At 36.7% G+C, this 22634-nt stretch overlaps 2 protein-coding genes across 2 annotated transcripts; one reads left to right on the forward strand and one right to left on the reverse strand.

Moving 5' to 3' along the window:
* The first annotated feature begins 989 nt into the window (after positions 1-989).
* On the forward strand, positions 990-12985 carry LOC115419295 (activin receptor type-1B-like). The gene is made up of 9 exons (XM_030133987.1): positions 990-1166; positions 3991-4236; positions 6222-6488; positions 6605-6835; positions 7086-7253; positions 8766-8922; positions 9046-9170; positions 9281-9411; positions 10328-12985. Exons 1-9 carry the CDS (start codon positions 1073-1075, stop codon positions 10451-10453), a joined length of 1545 nt encoding a protein of 514 aa, XP_029989847.1. The 5' UTR covers positions 990-1072; the 3' UTR covers positions 10454-12985.
* A 1933-nt stretch (positions 12986-14918) lies between these two features.
* On the reverse strand, positions 14919-21900 carry prkag1 (protein kinase, AMP-activated, gamma 1 non-catalytic subunit). Its single transcript, XM_030134023.1, has 13 exons — positions 21778-21900; positions 20776-20827; positions 20576-20676; positions 20397-20478; positions 20253-20311; positions 20018-20063; positions 19869-19923; positions 19431-19557; positions 19064-19229; positions 18941-18978; positions 18681-18827; positions 17624-17723; positions 14919-16560 (listed from the first exon to the last, which is right to left on the reverse strand). The coding sequence occupies exons 1-13, from the start codon at positions 21784-21786 to the stop codon at positions 16550-16552; spliced, it is 993 nt and encodes a 330-aa protein (XP_029989883.1). The 5' UTR covers positions 21787-21900; the 3' UTR covers positions 14919-16549.
* Between the last annotated feature and the right edge of the window lie 734 nt (positions 21901-22634).

Genomic DNA, 22634 nt, shown 5'->3' on the forward strand with positions numbered 1-22634 from the left:
GACAAAATTGCATGTAAGCTGCAATGATTAATTATTGAGTTGATCAGTATTAACCCTTTCATGCATGAATTATAAGAGCCTTAATCAAGATTTTGTTTTTTCCTGAGTGTTTTTATTCCTCTGGGCATTAAAAATACAAAGCGACTGAAATTTTTATTATGAACCTATTATTCATGGAGTTGCAAAAAGGTCTACTCAGCTGGACACTGTGCATTTAATTCTGAAGCAAAGAAATGTATTTACTGATATATTGAATGAAAACTATGAAATAAAAACATTTTAAGGCGGCAAATCTGATGTTTTCTCACATTTTAACATACTCTAACACTAGTCATTACTCACTTTATGGAGATAATATACAAAAAAAAAAAAAAAACTTTTTCTTTTAAAAAAAACTGTTAAGTACAATCTAATAACAATAACAAGAAATTGATTTACACTCTAACATGTTAGTGCAGATCAGGTTTATCTAGAACAGCAAATTTACAGTAACAGTATGAATTGCAGAGTATGGGATGGTGAATAAGTATCCACTGTGTTGGCTGATATGAAACTTAAGCAACAAAATCCATGAATGTACAAGAGAACAGCTGTAGAATAGCTGTCCACTGTAGTGACCACTATGTATGAAAGGGTTAATATCAATCATCAACTACAATGACTTTTGCTCTGACATCCCAGGTTTACATGCAGCTCAATTTACAGAAAATCAGTGGAAGAAAATGTGAACTTCACTGCTCCTATCCTTCAATGTTCCTCCAGTTTGTTTCATAATCACACAATGCACAATAAATTTACTGGAACGTGAGGTCAGGTTGAACTTTGCCAGTGAAATGTTATTTTAGACAATTACATACTATCTGAGCTGTTGTCTGAGAAGAAAAAGAATGAGAAAAGATGAGCTGAGATGTGTTTGTTTTTCGTATAGATAGACTTGTCACCAGTTTTTCCTGTGCCAGGGTGTGCTGCTGCCAGCTGGTGGTGGTGTTAGTAAACTGTGTGCACTGACTGTCTTAGTTAGCTGTCATCATCACGCTTCGCCACATCTAACGTTAGCTAACTAAACGTGTTAATGCGATGCACCGGGAACTTATTGATCATGGCTAACCTACGGATTTATTTGGTGGCGGTTGTCCAGACTGTCCTCTACAGCAGAGCCTGTGACGGTGAGTAACTTATTGTTTGTTTTGTTCATGTGCTCAGCTCCGCTTCCATACCATCATCGAGACTGTCGACTGCTAAGTTAGCTGCTAGCTGACGTTAGCTAGGTTAGCTAGCCCGGAGCGGACGACAAACAGAATTGAACCGTAGACAGGAAACCGGGTCAGCTTTGATTTATTCAGACCTGGGTGTTATTAGGAAATGTTTCTAGTGGACGGTATGAACCACACTCTGACCGTCTGTCTATCTGTGTGTCTGTCTGTTGTTAAGCTAGTCAGGCTAGTCGTGTTATTATGTGTGCGAAGGTAGCATGGACTGTAATGTGATGTTCACCTTCACAGTAAAACATGTTTTAATGCACTTGTTTTTTACACGACGGCTGACTTAGCTGTATATTTTCGCCTATTTTTATTTTCAAGGCATGTCAGGTTCATAGTATTAAATCCAGAGATGCCTGACTGGTCGTTAATGTTAGGAACTGAAGCCATAAACACATATTATTAGTGCTCAAGTATGTTAAAAAAAACAAAAACAAAAAAACATTAGCTTTCGTTTTCATGTATGCGCTAAATGGGAATGACAATCCTCACAATGTAGCTATAAATACGGATAATACGTAGTTCCTCTAGATTAATAAAGTGTCGCGGTATGAGGGTAATGTTCAGTGTTCGTACTAATGAGTAAATTAGACCCTAGTTATTCAGAATTTGAAGCCAGTTGATTTTAATATAACCAACAGTTATCGATGCAAAGGTTAAATTACTAAATACTAAATCATTAAAATGTAGCTCTACCTAAAAGCAAGTGTAGATTCTTTCAAAATCTAGTACACTGACACAAGTTGTTAAACCAGATGTGAATGTTTGAGTCACATTTAATGAATTGATATAGACGGGAAAAACAGGTTATCATATTTGTGTATTGATGCAGAAATCTCATAAGTACAATAAAAAGGCAGTCATATGAATTAATTATTACTGTTCCACTGCATAATAAATGACAGAGTTCTATTGTGTCATCATTTTATATACAGTTCTGGAAACAATTTTTAGAGTCTTGTGATTTTTTTGTGTAAATTCCCTTCAACATGATCCTCTAATATTCTGTTATTGAACATTAATATCTTCTTTCTAGACTCCTGTTACTGATTTATACATTACATGCTGTTTAGAAAATTAGTTCTTTTTGTCATTGATTTACAGATTATTTTGGCTTCATTGAATTTGCACAAATTCCTACATAATTTAGTGAAAAAATCATGTTGCGGTCATTGTAGACAGTATTGTGATTATAGTAGCCTATGTTTACTTGGCTATCAGGGAAATACACAGAAGATTTTGGAATGTGCATTTTTTTTACAACTCAATTTAAGTTTAAGTTACTTAAACTTTTAACTTCCATCGTTCTGCTCAGTTTCACTCAGATCTATATAATCACCATACACACACTTTAATTTACAGCCTCTTGTGTGCATATAATTTCACAGGTAGATTTGATTAATTGCCTCGACAAAGAGAACACTTGTGTCTTCTGCCAGATATTTGTCAAGGAAAAATCTAATTCTTACAATGTTTATAACAGATGTTGACTTTTCACTCCTTTGACATTGTTAAACTGTTCTGTCTCATTTTTCTGTCTCTGCCATTTGTCATCTATTATAGGAACCCATCTAATGCAAAATAAACCTTTTATCACACAACTCACTGGCTCTGCATTGTGCACATAGTTCTGCTGATTTTATTATCTTCAAAAATACTTTCTTAGGCTGATGTGTCACTCTGGTTACACAGGAAGTTGTAGCAACTACAGGAGGGAAATTGACATTTACTATCTATTTTATTAAATATTTTTGTGTTTTCAAGGCGACTGTTCTGAAACATTTACTGTCCTTCATGGAAATATGAAGGGTTAGGTAATAGGAAATTCTCTGTATGTCATTCTAATTTCTTGTTTAGACAGCATCTCTTCCTCATTTCCTCTTTGACTGCTTTGTTTCTCGTATTTGAATGCCAACATCTGTCATGTAGGTGTTGGCTTTGTCTGAGTCAGTGCCACAAAAAATATGTTGTAACACGTCAATGCTATATTTCATCTGTTTGTCATAGATGACACAGAAACTTTGCTTTATCTGTGTGTGTTTTCTTACAAACAACAAAGCAGTACCAAGTCCAGGATGGTCCATTTTTTTTTAAATAAGAAAACCACTGTGGGCTTTATCAGATTTACTGGAATGTCACATCACGCCTGTGTCTTAATAAAGTTATTCTGTTTCAAAGAGGAAGTCTCACTGTGTTGATAGTTTAATAACAGTCACAACCGGTCATTTAATCCATACTCCTACACAGCCCGTCTACTGGCCTCACATAAACTCTCCACCCATCCCTGTAAAGCCACCACAACACCACCCACATCTAATGCTTCATTGATTTCCTGACAAAACCAAACCATCTTCAGTCTCTTCCTTTACCCCTCTATTTGTATTTTTGAAAGACATCACCCATGTGAAAGTTGACAGTTTTAATACTTGTGTTCCAATATTTTACTCACTAAAAAGTGTCCCCTCACATGCTACAAACCCGCAATACAAGGTAGTACTACAGAGATTATTTTTCTTAATATTTCTTGGTTAAATTCACTGGGAAGCCCCATAATTATTGCAAGTCTAAACATAAGTTTTGTGTATTGCTATTTTTTTACTGCCCTCTACAGCACAGGAGGTGTACAGGTGAAAAAACAATCCTGTGCTGCTCATGCATTAAACATTTTAAGTGCCGCCAGACCAAATTTCAGTTTTCTGATTTGTTTTTCTTGGCACTGTTGTCTTTGCAGCTCTTTGGTGTAACTGCACAATTGCCCAGTGTGAGAAGACGGGTTCTCAGTGCGAGACCGACGGAGCCTGTGTTGCTTCCACTTCACTGATTGACGGCCAAGAGCAGCACATCCGAACATGCATCACACAGGACAAACTTGTCCCCCCTGGACAGCCGTTCTACTGCCTCAGTGCAGAGGGCCTGCTCAACATCCACTGCTGCTACACAGACTACTGCAACAGCATCGACCTCAAAGTACCATCTGGTGAGAACTGTGCAGTGTCACTGATGAAGTAGTCATGCAGAGAGTAGAGATGTACCAGTATGTAGCCTGAATAATATTGTTATCTGTCAATATTGGCCTTATTTACTGTCATTGGCAAATAAGATCATGTTTACAGGAGGCCGTGGCCGATGTTTAGTTTTTTGTACGTAAAAGGTTGTAACATACATATCTGTGATTGAAGGAGTGATCATTCTAAGACATAGTGACAAAGGAATTAAAGACTCCAAAACCTTTCAGGTTTTTTTTTTCCGATAAAGCTGTCTTTGTTTAATTTGCACAAAAGGAAGAACAAGTATGAACAGAAACATGATTGTTATTCACATCAGCTATCGCAAAAATCATTATCTTCAGTTGGTATTGGGCCAGAGTTTTACAACTGGGGCATCATTATTGGAGAGTCATATTGATATTTTTATCGAAAGTGGGAAGGTCAAGTTAAAAATTAAGAGTTGTCAAGGCTTTTCACTTACAGTATGAATCACATCTAATTAAATTAGTTGAAAAACATTTTGCTGTCTGGCAATGTAACTACATTCATATTTGCAATATGATTTAAGTAGTTAAACAATTTTTTGTTAGCTATTGAACCTACACACAATTGTAGGACATAAAAAATCGTGAATTTTGTATTCATTTTATTTATATGTATTTGCCATTGTGTCTGACTAAAATACAGATCCATTATTAAAAAGGTTCAATCTATTCATGCTTTCTTAATTTTTTAATTGAAAATTAACCTTGAATAACATTCAACCAAATGGCACTTTTGCTAGCATCTGGCTTTTTTGTGTATTGTATTTAATATCTGTATTTAGCATCAGGATATCTTTGTTGTATTTTGAAGTACTTAAAGGTGCTGGAGACTTTCGTGACCAATTTTTCATCAGATCTGTAAAACCTCAGTCATAGCCTAAGTATCATGAATCTGTAAGTTTATCTGTGATTACTCACCTGAATCTCTTGCATTACAGTGAACAATTTTGAAGTGCCATCCACCATAAACAAACCATGTGTTTACATCCAGAGCTGGGAGGTAACTCGGGCATCTTCAGAATTTTGGTGCGACGTTCATTGTGGGAAATGGAGGCTTGCGCCGCTGCCTGACAGCGGCAGCGCAACCATATGATATTATATGGATGAAACAAACGCGCGGAAATGGCTGGAGGAATATGCATAGAGGGGAAGGGACCTCCTGATGTTTCCGCTTCGTGTCTCTAGCAGCTGCCGCTACCAGACAGCGGAGCGAAACAGCGTTTCCCACAATGCACGTGGCGACAAAATTCTGAAGATGCCCTTGTTACCTCCCAGCTCTGTTTGTAAACACATGGTTTGTTTATGGTGGATGGCACTTCGAAATTGTCCACCATAATGCAAGAGATTCAGGTGAGTAATCACAGAAAGACATACAGATTCGTGATACTTAGGCTATGACTGAGGTTTTACAGATCTGATGAAAAATTGGTCACGAAAGTCTCCTGCACATTTAAGTGCTTGTTGTCTGGACATTTATGCTTGTAAAGTAGTTTCCCCAACACAGGAAATGAATATATCAGAGTAATTTATGCTCGTGAGTCCAATCATAATGTTGGTAATAACCAGTTTGTCCAAACTGAGGGTGGAGTTAAAGCAAACACAAAGCAGTGTTAGATCATATGAGCATGAGTGAGAGACAATAAGTACACCATTTACAGTATTAAATTACTGTTAATGTAATTTTCACACTTCTCCTTGTTGATTATTCCAACGAAAGCTTTTAGAGTGGAAAATCAAGAATGGTTTTGTGAAGTAAGTGTTATAATCAGTTCAAACTGTTGCAAAATCAGATGGTGACTTCATTTTTTTAATTGACTGTGTAACCAGAAGCTATAAACTGTCATCTTAGCCAAATGAAGCAGCTCTTATTGGAGTAGTCAGTCTACTATGTGCCCTGCTGCACAAATCATTTCACATTTGTTTCTTTCTAGTGACAACTCAGTCAGAACTAGGAGGAGGCTACGGTCCAGGGGGGACCTGGGGGCTGGTGGAACTGGTAGCTGTGATTGCTGGGCCACTGTTTCTGCTCTGCCTGCTGCTGCTAGTGGGTGTGTTCATGTTCCAGTACCACCAGAGGGCCTACAGCCACAGACAGAGACTGGAGGTGGAGGATCCCTCCTGTGACCACCTCTACTTGGCTAAAGACAGGACCCTGCAGGACCTCATTTACGATCTGTCTACATCTGGTTCAGGATCTGGTCAGTGGCACCATGACAGTGCAGCTGCAGATTGACACGTGTTGTGTCTTATGTCATTTTTAGATCAAATGAGTAAAAAGTCTCCTGATAACTGTTCTCTTGTCTTGTCTGATCAGGGTTGCCGCTGTTTGTCCAGCGGACCGTGGCCAGAACCATTGTCCTTCAAGAGATAATTGGCAAGGGGCGCTTCGGAGAAGTGTGGCGGGGAAGATGGAGGGGCGGTGATGTGGCAGTGAAGATCTTTTCATCCAGAGAAGAGCGCTCCTGGTTCCGTGAGGCTGAAATCTATCAAACCATCATGCTCCGCCACGAGAACATTTTGGGCTTTATAGCTGCTGACAACAAAGGTATATACTTTTAACCCTAAACCTTATGTCTTCTCCTTGTGAAAGAATTTAATCTTAGTTGCATTTAAGTGAAAAATCAACTGCACATCCCTCCATTACACCTCTCTAGAGCCAGTGTTTGCTTTGTGTGTTCTGTCTCTGTATCACCGTTTTATTTGCTCTATTTTTCTACTGTTTAACCTTCTGGCATTTTGAAGTATGTTGATCAACTCTTCTTTGTCTCGCATATGTTCATTTGTCTTTTGCTCAGATAACGGCACATGGACCCAGCTGTGGCTTGTGTCAGACTACCATGAGCATGGCTCTCTGTTTGACTACCTGAACCGCTACTCTGTTACTACTGAAGGAATGATCAAACTGGCGCTGTCAGCTGCCAGTGGCCTTGCACATCTACACATGGAAATTCTTGGAACACAAGGTAATCTTTTTTAATAAAGGCACATTTGTATTTATTCCTCAGTTTCGGTAGTTGAACCACAGTGGAGTATATCCACAGTAATAAATACTTAATAAATACTATTTAAATACTTCAAGGCCTGAGTAAATGTCACCAGCACTAGCTCCAAAAACAGATTTCTGATTGTGTAATTTTGAAAAATCCTTATCAATTATAGTACACTGAAAATAACATTTTCATCTTCATCATAAATTAAAAAGTTAAGTTCGAATTAAACCTTCTGAGCACTTATTGTGTTTGTTGTGTAACATCTCTTCCCCCACCCACAGCCTGACCCAAAGCTCTTATGTTGAGTCATCACATGGAAATGCAACACTGTGTAGAATTAGAATAAATGTCGTGAAAAGCTATAATATTGCAACTCATAAAATATCTGTATGATATCTTCGGTTACTTATTTTCAGTTTGTATAAAATGAAGACATCAGAGTATTCAATACAAGAGAGTAAATGATTAGTTAATCTTATCCTCTTTGTGTTATTGTCAATAATTCCATCCCAACTGGGTCCAAAGCAATTATCATATCACTTTAACTTTCATCAGTGTCAGTTTTCTCTTTCTCTTTTTTCTGTTGTTAAACTCTTTATCTTACACACCTGTCCACTCTGGGAGGATGAGTCACTCATCACCCTGCTCCTTATTCCCAACAGGCTGTCAGATTAGTTTGACTCTGGCAATGTAACTGAAGATAAGAGTCAATTCTATGTAACACTACACTTATTGGTATTTATATACACTTGATGATCAACATTATCAAAAAAAAAGGTTGTATGACTTGAGAATGACAGTTTAGACTCCAAAACAGAGGTCTGCAGTCGTGGTGTTTGATTAACTGTTGGTATAAATTAATGAATAAATACACAGAAACTGTTTGCCACGGTGTTACTCTGAGTAAACCAGTTGATTTAAAGTGGTGATGGTGCACAGGATTATTTTCCATCCATCAATGGAATGTGATGATTAGAGCCTACTCTGGATGATGTATTGCCTGTCAGGTGTAGAGGCCAGTGAAATTTTCATGTGGTGATTGATTAAGTTTATAAATGTGAATTACGAATTAAGCTTTTTTGCAACAGTAAACAGTCACATTCATTTTAGCCAAGTGAATGGGCTCTATGCACAGCCCCACTACTTCCTGAACTCAAGACAGCTCCTTTATTTCCTGTCTTTCATTATTGAACACACAGATTAATCCAGGTATGCCTGACCACAGTAGTCACAACAAGAAGTAGCATCATATTAAAGCTGATGCATCAAGCAGCTTTTATTCTTATAAAATAGGGAAGTCACATCTGTTTATTACTGGCCATCTTACAAGTAGTTGTAATACTTTATCTGCTTCTTTTCTTCATTATCTGTCATGAAAAATTAAAAGTTCAGTTGATTATTTCATTGACCTTTTAAATCAGCCTTCCTAATGCATCACTGTCTCACGTCAGTAACACGCAAACTCTTTGTACTTTGTCTCGTCAGGAAAGCCAGGTATAGCCCACCGGGATCTGAAGTCCAAGAACATCCTTGTGAAGAAGAACTGCACTTGTGCCATCGCTGACCTGGGTTTGGCTGTCCGTCACGACTCTGCAACGGATACCATTGACATCGCCCCCAACCAAAGGGTTGGCACAAAGAGGTCTGTGTGTGAAAGTACTTGCAGACTGTGATCTAGCTTTTACCTTCTTCCCTCACAGATATCTTCTGACAATTTCTCAGAACATCCGTCACTACAATGTGCTATTGTTTGTCTGCCTCTCAGGTACATGGCTCCAGAGGTTCTGGACGAGAGCATCAACATGAGACACTTCGACTCATTCAAATGCGCTGATATCTATGCTTTGGGGCTGGTCTACTGGGAGATTGCACGCCGTTGTAACAGTGGAGGTTAGACTCTCCTGTGTTTTTCACGTGTTACTTGACCTGTGTTGTTTGTTTTTTCTTAATCTCTGCGATCGCAGTGCTGGTCTCACCTCCACACTGCCCTGTGCTATCAGGTATCCATGAGGAGTACCAGCTACCCTACTATGACCTGGTCCCTTCTGACCCGTCTATAGAGGAGATGAGGAAGGTGGTGTGTGACCAAAAGCTACGACCCAATATCCCAAACTGGTGGCAGAGCTACGAGGTACGAAAATGCAAAGTGCTGTTTAAGATACTGCAAAAGACTACCAGTTTATTACATTTAGTTCTCCGTTTATTTTTATAGTTTTAGGGTTGAAATCAGTGCTGCAGCATTGGTCAAAGGAGTCTTAAGTACCCATAGTACACAAACTACTGGTAGTGACAGTTATGAAAAGAAGTGAAGTGCAGTGAGATGGTGTCATTAAAAAACCACCAGTCATCAGTCAAACAAAAATATGTGAAAATACTGTCTGTTTGATCTGTTAGTTTTATACAGCTGAATGCAGATGCTGATGATGATGTTAAATACAGTTGTATATTTTTTTTTCTTTTTTGGAAAGATGTAGAGTCTCTGTATAGTATTGAAAAAAATACAATATTAACAGCAACATTAATGCATAGTTACTTTTTATTTCATAAACTGAACAATAAAAACTACATAGCGCTAACCACTGTAATTGTGGTAAGCTCAAAGAGAATTAGGATAAGGACATTATTTAATAACTCGTCTGTCTACAAAATACATTTGGCTAAAACTTCTATACACATTGAGTCCGTTGCATCTCTCTTTAATGTAACGGTGCCCACACTTATTGTCCCTGGCAAACAAATAATGTAGCTGTCCTGGAAACCTCAACATGGTTGAGATATCTGATATTTGTAATCTTATCATAGAAATATGGTTAATTTTTTTTCCAGCAAGACACTGAATATCTTGATTACGTGTTTTTTGATGGAAAAAATATTGCTTCGTATTATAAAGATGATTAGCAGTCACAGCATGAAAGCTTAAGTGTGGGTAAGGAGACTGTTTGTTAAAAATGTGTACACCTGTAAATAAGCCCAAGCTGTAACATTTCTGTGTCTTCATTGTGTCATGACCAGATCTCAGTCCTCTTTTTCTTCTCGTGCTGTTCCAGGCTTTGCGGGTTATGGGTAAAATCATGAGGGAGTGTTGGTATGCAAATGGGGCGGCCCGCTTAACAGCCCTGCGCATTAAAAAGACCCTGTCCCAGCTCAGCATCCAAGAGGACATAAAAGTCTGAGCTACATCAGCCAAGCACTGAGAAAGAGCACTGAAGAAGACCCGGCTTCAGACTGTTCATACAAAGGCGTTAGGCCTTCTTCAGAGCACAGAACGCACAAAGTAAGATAGAGGAGAGAGTGGCACGTTGTAAAATATTATTCCATAAACACTCCTGCCACTTTCAAAGCCACTTGGTTTCTGACAAACCCTACCTCGCTTACCCAGCCAAACTACCAAGAGCACCTTTTCTGTCTTGTCCTCCTCAGCTACTGCTGCCCTACCTGAACCTTTTTCCTCTCTACACTCCATACTAACAAAGATCCTTGGATTTCCTCTGTACTTGTATGCAATCAATAACAGGATATATAATGAACCAGTTAACATGTTAAATATCAGTTGCTGATATTCTATCAAAGTCTCTTTAAACACAGTTGCTTAATAGTTAATGAACAGAAACTATTGTCTTTGTAACAGTAAGGGTTGTTTTAAGTTATTTTTACCTATTCTGCTATTTAAATGATCCGATCTTGTTAATATTCAGTATGGGTGTTTGTAAGGCTATCGTGTAGATTTCTCTGTGCACGTCAGTAGCACACAGGCGCTTCTTAGAAACTCTTCAAAGCAAATAATCCATCTGGTTCTGCTACAGCAGTGTGGTTTAGTTGTATGCTAATAACCATGTAAGCATGTACAAAGCAGTAGAGACAGCCGGTGTAAATTCAGCCTGTCAGCTTTTAAAGAGGAGTGTTGAGACGTTCAAGTATTAGGGCACCTTTCCACACGTGATTTAGACTTTGGAACATTGCCTGGAGTTCACCCCATAAGCTGTTGTAAACCTCAGGTCTTCTGTATTATTAACCATTGAACACATTTTTTTTGTTTCACTGGTTAAAAACAGCTTTGCAAGACATTTGGGAATAATTTACCAGTATGCATTTTGCTTGAAGTGAATGGTGCAATGTCACAGCTGCCAGTGTTGTCATACTGCACCAACACTTTGGCCGACATACTGACTAGATTCAGTTTGTCACAAAACACAAGCAGCTTGTTGCTACTGTTAAATTGTTAGAAAGTTTTCTGATCTCAAAGCAGCCGGTGACTAACATACCTGCCATGGGACTGAACATTGCTCCGGTCCAGATAAGCTGGTACAAATGACATTCAGATAAAACTTCATCTTTTCCAGCAGCCAATACTACTTACACTGTATCTGAAATACGAGGCAGATTATTGATACAGAAGTAATGTTTTTAATCTTTTAAATGTACACTAACTCAAGGAATCTGAATGATAAACTGTTTTGTGTTTATTTTTATATTGCCACAGCATGTCCTTTGTCCATCTTCTTTTCCCTTAAGGGCACACCCTCCCTTGCCAAGTATAACTACTGCATATGAACAGCTTTTTAATGTGGTATTTATGTATATATACACGTTTATTTTCAGTTACTTTAAAATATTGGTGATGTTTTAGGTGGTTGAACCTTTTATACCTATTTTCCGTTTTGGTGCAAACAAAATCAAAGACTTATGTTAACAGAATTCTGTGTTGTTATACTTTCCGACCTTTGAGGAAACATTTCTGCATGTGTCAGACACGATGCTTGTCAACGTTCCCCATTTAGCATTCTATTACTGCAGAGCAGTATCTGATTTCTTTTAATCAATGGTTCCCCATGCAGATCCTCTTGTTCACCATAGTATACCTCCTCAGTGTTCAGTATATGTATGCTCTCCTTTACACTAACACTGTCATAAATCACTTTATGCATTTTTAATTTTCAGGAAATTGGTGCACTTTCGTCTTTTAGTCATGCAAATTCCACAGGTACTGTTTGTGTGTCTCTGTGAGTCTTAAGTGTGTTATTTATGTCTATGCTGTGAGTCCCTATGAGAGCCGGACAGGCCACATGTGCACTACTACTGACCTCACAGCATTAAAACCAAATTATTCTCAGAATCGTCTCTGCCAGCGGCCTCCTATATTTATTTCAGATCACACCACTAAAATGCAAATGTTTACACAATTCAGTTGCAGGACACTCCATCAGACTGGAAGTTTTAAAAAACAATCAGACTTTTCTTTTTTATCTCTGGGACAAAAAAAAGTGGAATATGATACTACTGAAATGTCAATGTGCTGTCCCATTCATGTGTTTCAGATACACTGGTTATTTTACATGTCTTATTTCTTATTTTGCAGTGTTTTTAATATGTATCACAGATTGTAAAACAGACCCAGACTAAGCAGACAAGACTTGTTTTAGTTGTTTTTCACTGGAGAAACCGGGGACCTATCCTGTTTGGAATGTCAATTTATACACTGAAGATTTATCAAAGTGTATGTACCTTTACAATGTGAGAAATACACTGAATTTAAGGTTTTAAATACCCAGGTCAAAGTATTTATGTGAAAGAATATTATTAAGAATTGAAGACATGCATTAGCACTGTAGGTTGTGACAAAGACCAGACTGCATCTGTGTAAAAGTCCCTTCAGGTCTTTAATCATGTAACTTATAATATAGAGTAATAAATACTGTTTTTTCCTATGTGGTGTTTATTTCATTTTTTCTAACCTGAAAATTATATAAAGGAGACACATGAGGTTACAGTTATCTTAAAGAAAACTAGAATGTTAACCATACAAACCAAAGTATATTTTACTGTTTTTTTATGATGCATCTTGTCATTGCCTATTTCATTTTGTTGATGATATTATTAGTATTTTAGATAAGTCTCAGTTGTGGGTTACCAAAGTTCATATACTAATGTTTCAGCCTCTGACCTTTTTACGTCAGGAAATGACCAACTTTAACTCACACTTGCTTTGTTCTGTGAAGGTGAATGAGTTCCAAGTTTGGTTTGTTCATGCTGGCTCGCTGGCATGGTTTATCTGGGACACACTAATGTTATTAGGATCACCTGTCTTCACACTGTGGTGAGTCCAATGTATCTGCTGTGAAACAGATGTACTGCATTGATGTGAATCACTGTTGAAAACCCAACAAGGTCAATAGGAGGCATCACATAAGAACCAATGTTAATATTTATGCTAGCCAGTATTGGCAGAGGATTTAGGGATTAAAAACATGATAAAGAGAAAAAAATTGGCTTTTCATGGTCCATCCACAGGGTTCCCCACACATTTTTAAACACAAAATTTCAAAACTTTGCCTTACATTTTTAAGGACAGTACAGTGAAAAAGTCTTAAGCCAGCTTTAGCTTTGTTGTTTTTTAGAGTTGAAATGAACATGCACATTTATTTCTCATTCTCTTTTCTTCAAATACAACAAAAGAATACAGGAAATATGTGCACAGCCTCTAAAAGTCACACAAAAATTAGAACTAAATGGGTTCTAAAGGTTAAAGTTACTGACCCCATGACAAGAAGCAACACAAACAGAAACATCTGGCACGTGTTGAATGAAAACTGGTACAAAAAATCAGAAAATTAATCAAACTCATATTGTTTGAACAAAAGGGTTAAAGACATGTTAAGTGCAAAGGAAGGTCACACTAAATATGACCACTTTGGTTTATTGAAGCTGTAGGTTTTACTGCTGTAGATACTTTGCATGTATCCAGATTGGATCTAAATACAGAGACTGAGAAATGCATGTGTGGTCATTAGAACTTTACTAAAACATCAAACCTAATGTTGGACGAGAACTTCTACACAGTACTGTTTATAATATTCATCACCATTCACAACTTTTAAGGTTAACATGAAAAGAAGTGGATATAGTTTAATTTCTTTTCATTGGTAATAAGGTTTTTTACTGAGGATTATGATTTAGGTCAAAAATTATAAACTGTTTTTAGTATAAATAAATAAATACACATTTTAAAAAATAATAGCAAAAAGTATCTAATCCTCCACAATTTAAAACAAAAACCTGGATGTTGACTAAGAATTTCCCTTCAGTGTCTAAATCTGAGAATTTCACTACAGACAAAATTCAGTAATTGAAGTATCAGCTTTTTTTTGGGGAGAAAAACCCACACTACGATTAACTACACAGCTCTAACAGGAAAGTGTCAATTATTTCACTTAAGTTTTTGAGTTTTCTGAGTGTACATGGTTTTGATTTCACATTTTATTATAAATATTACTCTTATTTTGAGCCTTAACTTTACTTTAAAATATGGCAAGTACTTGTAGCTCAGGTTATGTTCTACCTATATGAACATATAGTTGACATTTCTCTTGAGTTGTCTCAAAAACAGTTAACTTTGTAAAGAGTTTGAACCTTTTAAAGTTTTCCACAGCTCTTCTAAAACTTAATGACTGTCCATAATCCTTCATCTTTTACAGGCTGTTCAGGATTTTCATGACAGTAGGAAAACAGTAGCCAAAGGAAACACTACTTTCGTTGGTTTAAAAAAAAAAAAAAAAAACGCTGATGAGGCAAGAGTACATCTGTATTAATTCATCATAGATTTTAATTACAGCTATGGACACAGATCTGAAAGATTGTGTGTTAAATTAAATACGCGCACATTTATTATGACTACCATTTAAAATTTACTTGCAAACAACCTTTATTGCTCTTCTTTTAAATTACAATTTCAAAGCAGATTAGTACAAAAACTGTGCTTTTACATACAGTTGTACACATTCAGTTTCATACATACCAAAACAGAAAGTGTGACATGTTCCTGGAAACAGCCATTCAAGACTCCAATCCAGTTACAAATGGAAAAGAGTGAAAATGCTGGTATTATGTGATTTAATAATAACTCTTAGACATAATAAACTGAAACGTAATGAATAAAACTAACATCTGACTTTGAATGACATCAACATAAAACAGGTAAAATATTAACAGTACTGTTACAAATTAATAAAAGCACTGAAATTATTTAATTTGACCATTTCAAGTGACTGAAGACTTTTCTAGAAAAATCTGATTCTTTAATAAACAAGCAACGATAAAATCCCTTCACCACTAATAACGCTAGAGCTGAGGATGTGGAAAATGAAATAAGCAGAAAGTCAAACGTATATTACATTTGAACAGAACAGAGACATGACCGAACATTTAAGCAATGAATGTTGTAAAAGAATAGCACAACGGATGGTCTCTGACAACAGACTCATCGATACTGTTCGAGACCCTAGTGAGGTTTTCTTGGAGCCTAAAGTGCTCTATTGCGCCTGCTACTTTCCCCAGCTACACAAAGGTTTACAGCCTGAGCCCTTGAAATTTTCACACACTGGCAAGAAAGATGAATAAATTAGTGAAAACCTGTGTCCCTTAAAAAAAAACTGGCTTAAAATACTGACTTTTGTTTATCTTGGAGGAGCAGGTCATGAAACAGAAACCTGCAGAAGGCAAATAAAAAAAATCAGATGATGGTCATGGTTTTTATTTTTGACCAAGTGCAGTTTTAGTCTCTAGTGTTTTAAGGATCATTTCTGGTCATTTTATGTTCTAGTCAAACATTAGTAGTATGTAGCTCCTTACTGTATGCATGCACAGTGTGTATGACACATACATTCAGATAAAAACTTCAGTGACCGTATACCCATCAACAGAGCTTCCAAACTGGAAGAGTATATCTGATCAGTGTAAAAGAGATATACAGACGAATCCTTCAAATGCTTTTAAATTATCGGTGGGAAAGAAAAAGAAAGTTTGCACTGACACTGTCATCCTACTTGCATTCATTAAAAAAAAGGGCTCAGGCAATAATGCACCAAATGATACACAGTCTATTCTTACATAGGCTGGTTTGTTTCTAGGTTCTCCCAAACAAAAGGACAGTTGTAATTATTTAGACTAATTTTTCATTTTCTGGAATATCTCTGTGATTATCAATAGTGTCCATCAGTTGTGTACATCATCATGACAGACACAGAAGTGGGAATGATAAGTTGATTTTACATTTGGTTAACAGGAAATACTACATATCCCTGTACAATGACAATTATATATAGCTGGGCTGATAAAACTTAGTGAACGTGAGATTTTAGAAGAAGTCATTGTGTGAATATAGTAGTTCTGGATATTAGTGATACTTCATTATATATTGTAATAACATCACACACGTCTGATCTCTTCTTCCCATTGTTCTGGCCTCTTCATAAAACTGTGAAGCCTGTTTACACTCACGCAGTGCCTGTGGACAAAAAATATGTCTTAACCTTGAGCATAATTAGAAAAATACAACACAGCTTTTTTAGTACTCACATGGACAGCATGTAATTTCTGCTACACTCATGTTAATGATGTAGCAGCAAATAAGTAATAATAATAATAACTGTTATATTGAAAATGAAGAACACAACATTTGTACAGTCACAGAAAAATTACTAGACCAATAAAAGTCATCAAAAACAATGATTATGCAATCAAGTACTAACTCCTGTGTGTGTCATGTGACTAAAACAGACAGAAAAGAAAACATGGAATGCCTAAAAGCACTGTTTTTGGCAGTACAATGCCATAGCTTTTGATGTAAGAACTGAAGTGATTTTGGTTATTATCAAGAAAACCATGGAAAATGGCTAGATATCAGCTCTTAAATTAAACTCTTATGAGCCATTTTTGTTGTTATCATTATATTTGTCCAAACAAATGTACCTTTAGTTGTACCAGGCATTAAAATGAACAAGAAATGGAAAAAAACAAGGGTGGTCTAATAATTTTTTCCATGACTGTAGCTTATGTTTGAAATTTCTCTCCACTCTGTGAATGAGGAGTGTGGTCAGGTGAGCATGACACTGCATTGACAGAGTGACTGACAGTAGCAGGACAAAAAGACCACAGAAAAAATTTAAATAAAATATTTTCCGAAACTGTCACAGTGATTCTCTAAGGGCATGTTTTAGAGGAAATACACAGCCAAAAGGAGAGAGAGGAGCCACATTCTTTTTGGTTTGTTCAGTTCTGTTATTGGCTGAAGATAAAATCGAAAATACAGGCCTACATCACCACAAAATGACAAAGGGTCAAAAGTGATGAATGAGTAGGATTATTTTTGGGTAAGTCAATAGGGTGTTACACTGGTAAAGGCGATATGATGCAGGTAACTAAATGTTGCAGCCATTTGATATAATGTACTTACAAAAGTGAAGAAAAGACATAACACAAGACACATAAATGTTACATGTTGTAGTTTTATATATCTAATATGCTGCAGCTTCTGTAAAAAAATGCAGACAGCGAGAAAATGCACTAACCTTCTTCTCTATCAGTGAGCACTAGTGCCTGGAGGATATCTGAAAGGGAAACAATTCCCTTCACCACATCCTGCTCATCCACCACCACCAGCCTGTGAACCTGAAGAACAGAGTGAGACCCATCAGTGACCCTAATCTATGCAAGAGTACATGAACACAGCCAAATGTATGTACAACTGAGGATAACACTGTTGCGTTTGATGTATTCCTACATTTACAGTTAAAAATGATCACAGAAATACAGTATTTTTGGTATGTGCTGATCCAGTTTGTCTTGGCGTTGCTCTGAGACTGACCGCAAACATGGCATCAAAGACCAAGAAACTTTTAAATTATGATCATATACAATCTTGGCTGAAATGTTTTGTCGACACTAAAGCAATAGCAGTCACATGTTAATAATTGCCACATTAGTTAGTGAGAGTGGCTTGCAGATTATCTGCAGTGTGGATATTTTTTTGTGGCTCACTGATCCAAAAAACAAAAAAGCAGAAAGTAATACATGCAACATTTGTGTTTTGAGGGCGTCTTCAGCACAGCAAACCCCTATATAAAATATCAATGCAAAAGTATCACATAAAGTCATGTGATGAACTTGTGTATTTCAGCTAAAACAATAGACTTTACTTCACGTCTTTAAAAAGTGTGTGCAACTTTCCTCAGATGGCACAAAACATTGGTGCGACTGGGATTGGCATTCTGTTATTTTTATTCAGGTTTAAGATTTTCTACAAAGTAGAATTTAACTTTTTCTTCTGTATTTGGTGCTTAGGTTTGACGCAGCTGACATTTAAAGATGCTACTAAACTTAATATTTTGTTTGAGTTTTGTTCCTGGTCCTGTACTTTGCTCTGGACAAAATAATTTCAGTGCACTTACAATAGTTTAATCTGTTTTTCCTGTTCACTGGATCTGCACGTCTGTATTTCTATGCTTTCCCCACAGTGGTCAGTAATCCCCACAGCCACACACCCACATCAATCATGATGCAAGTCTGCTTCTGGTGTGATTTAACAACTACAGTGTTGCTCAGTGTCCACTTTGATGAGCATCTCACCTCAGCTTCCACCAGTCTGTTGATGATCGCCTCCAGTGTCTCATGCCTATTGCAGGTTAAGACTCCTTCAAAGTACTGAGAGCGATGTTGCAAAGCTTTGGTCACTGTTATGTCCAGGTTATTGTATGTCTTCTCTGCAGCAAGATTCTGCAAAAACACAGGATTTCAGGTAAAAAAAAAAATTATTTGTTTTATTACTGTATGTAAAATTATAGAAATAAACTCTATTGAACTTCCACTACACACTATTTGTGACTTACTATAACATCAAATTTGGAGTAAATGTCCACCACTCGACCTGGAAGAGAAAAGCAACACATTATCAAACAAAACTTATAGACACACACAGTCAACAAGGAGGTCACTTCACCCTGCCCACATACCTTTGTCGTCAACTACGGGGAGGGCTGACACTCGTTGCTCCACAAATATACCCAATGCTGTGTACAGCGGTGTATCTGCACGTACCACCGCTATGTTCTGGAATGTTCCGATGTTTAGTTCCTCTAAGGTTTCTCTCAAGAACTTGGGTTTTGGCATCTCTGAAATCTGTGTAAATTTGTACAATTTTTTTTACTTACAATTAAATGTCCTTGTGTAATATGTATAAGATATACTGTTTCATTAATCATACATAATGGTAATTTACTATATTTGCACAGTATTACTATTTTAAAAAATTAACCCTGGAAAATCAAAATCTGACAGATACAGATGTAAGTAGTAGGGGAGGAAGCTAAAGATACCCACAAAGAGCTTGAGGAACTTGAGAATCCGCTTGTGTGTGAGAATATAGAGTGTGTTCCCTGTAAGAGGGTCGATTACAGGCAGTCTGTGGATCTTGTTCTTCAGCAGCGATGATACTGCATCATACAAACTGAGACACAGAGAAATAAATCAATTTAGCATGTAACTTCACATACAACTCCAGTCAGTGTATCATGAAAACATTTAATGTCAGACAAGAAGTGCCCAATGCCCATCAGTGTTATCTATGCACCAAAAGAGTTGGAACATAAATACCAGAAAATATATTTCATTTACTCATTAGACTGAGACTCTATATCAACAGTGATTACCACTCTCAGTATTTCCTGGGTGCTGCATCAAGCTAAAGTATCAGATATATTACACTGTGCATTCAGAAAAGACCAATAACAACATACATTTTTAAGTTAAAAACCTCACCTTGCATTGGGTGATATGCTAACCAAGGGTTTGAAAGAGTCTTGAAGATACACCTCTGTTGAAAACAGAAAACAAATACAATTGTTCACTATATTCAATACAAAAGTAATGTTCAAGGAGCAAACTACAGATTGAGTAAACACTCTTACCTCGCCATGTTTCAATTTTGTGTTCTTCTAACTCATATATTTGAACCTGGAAGATAAAATAGAGAGCAGACATCTTTAACAACTAAATAAGAACTTAAGACAAGTTATTACAAAAATGTGGCAAATACACACCCTTGACAATAGATCATTGTGAACTAGGTTTAAAGTTTGTTTACAACTAATGCAATACTTAATCTTAAAGCATTGGAAATAAAACTTTTGGTCATCATCTTACCAGAGGAGATTTGTAGTAGCGATGAAGTATGTTAATGAAATCAGTGATGGTTAACATACCTGTGGAGCAACATTAGGAATATAATATCAGCATTTGATTGATTTACAAAGAATGAACACAGAACCAAAAGACAGTTATTCTTACCAACGAAACACTGCTTCTTACTGTCCCAAAGAGGTGCTGCTCTTACCCCATTGGAAACAAGTGCAAAAAAGGCCTTTTTGACCTATTCAAAAACAACAACACACACCAAACGTGTCAGTTTAAATCTGCAAATTAACTCTAGATTGTACTGTTTAAATTGTGCAAAGGTTATTAATAACCTGAAGCGAAGTATCAAACACAACCAATTTAGAGCTGGTAGGTACAAGGTCGTAACAGCGGTGTGACTTCATAAATCTTGTGTATACATTGTGCTCTGAATCTGAAGGAATGACAAAAAACACCATTGAGGATGTCACTCCAATGTGATCAAACAACGCTGCCTCTAAATTTAGTGATACGCAATTTAAACATTCCTTACCCTCTGTGACTGGGTCTTTTTTGCCCTCCAGGTCCTCAATAGTGGCTGGAATCTTTACGATAAAAACAATGGTTTGTCAGTGTACCGGTAACTGAATCAAAACTATAAATCTCTGTTGTTACACACACAAAAATCTGTATAAACCAGCTAAATATTCTGACTGAAAAAGCAATCCAAACAGTGTTTTGGTCAGCAACACTTAACAAGTTACCTACTAGGTTATTCACCTGTGATAGTTTTAGAAAGAGGATAAAAAATACATGTGTGACTCTTCTCCTAAGAGCTCAGAATTGGTTAATAACGGACCTATTCTCAAACTTCCCGTCACCCAAAGAAGCCATGCTCAGACATACTACATAAATTAGATACAAAAACACATTTAATTGTTTCTCGCCTATTAGTTTCTGAAATGTATTACATTTATGAATGTTACTTATTACGCTTTTACGTTTACTCTAAACACACAGCTCAATTTGCAGTTAATAGTCAGGCGTTTTACTGTCAAACGTTTAACAACTAGTATACGTTAAGCCCTGCGTTTTAACGTGTAGCAATAAGTCATATGTTAGACGTACAGAACAGTGTTATATTGTGCAGGTTTGGAAATACAAATGCACTTTATAATTGGTGTTGAACTGATGTAAAATGTATGACTCGTCGCTTTGTATAACCAAAAACAAAATGTTAGCATTAGCATTAGCTAGCAGCCTGTTGACATTAGCCAGTCGAGGTGACTTTAATTTCAGGTTGGACGTTTGCGTCAGTTTCCCTGTTGGGACATTGTTTGCCAACGTCTCTGCCAGCCCGGAAACCGGTTATGTACAAGCGAAGCCCACTCTTCACATCTTCAAAATACTTGCTTCACAACGTTAAAAAAGCATTAATCTTGCTAGTTAGCTACTAGCGTTAGCGTGATGTTGGCTGTGTTAAGTGTGTGGTTTGGTAGAAAGCTAGCAATTTATATGAGCTAAAGTGTGATTTAAAAACTCCAGGATAACTCACACACTCCATGGTCTGTTAGACTTTAGCCGGGGTTTCTTTCTTTGTAGCAGGCAGGTTCTTGCAAAACAGACTCTAATCTTCCGCTGTGAATGACTGGAATACGAATACTGTAATACATGTAGTACTACCGCACCTCGATTTGACCTGTTGTAAATCGTAATCACTCTAATAGGACGCCTTCTGTGCAAAATGGATTGACGTAGTGTTGCCATGTACACACACTCCACATACTGTAAGGACTTCTCCAGGCTGTGAACAAGTGAACACTAATATATCCCTCAAGGCTTGACAACATGTACAACATGGATAAACTCACCTGTAAAAGGTTTAGTCATTAACTGACTTGTGATTTTAACTCTTTTTTTTTTTTTTTTTTTTAAATTGCAAAGGACGAAACAAATGATAAAATGATATGGAATGGAAAAGCAACAGTAATGAATAATTAAAATAAAATACCCTCAAGAGGTTAAAAAAAAGTTTCAAATGCTTGGGCTAAACGTAAAAAGTCATATTAGACAGTTAACAGGCAGTGAGATTAGATTAGACTAGATTAGATTAGATTAGATTAGATTAGATTAGATAAAATAGAACTTTATTTATGGTCTGAAATATGTGCCACCAGAAACTGAATTTGAATCATGAAAACTGAATCTGAATTCTATAATTTGAAACTGAATGTATTAATATTGAATTTAAACCCAATAAACTTGAAACTGAATGTAAGATTATGAAATTGAATTCAGTTTCTCTGAAACTACATTTTGTCTGAAAATTCAGCTCTAAATATTCTCATATTCAGTTCTCACAATTCAAATTCCGTTCTCAAAATTCAGTTTCATTTTACTATGACACATATC

Source organism: Sphaeramia orbicularis, chromosome 5 (genome assembly GCF_902148855.1).
Source record: "Sphaeramia orbicularis chromosome 5, fSphaOr1.1, whole genome shotgun sequence".
NCBI classification, from domain to species: Eukaryota; Metazoa; Chordata; class Actinopteri; order Kurtiformes; family Apogonidae; genus Sphaeramia; species Sphaeramia orbicularis.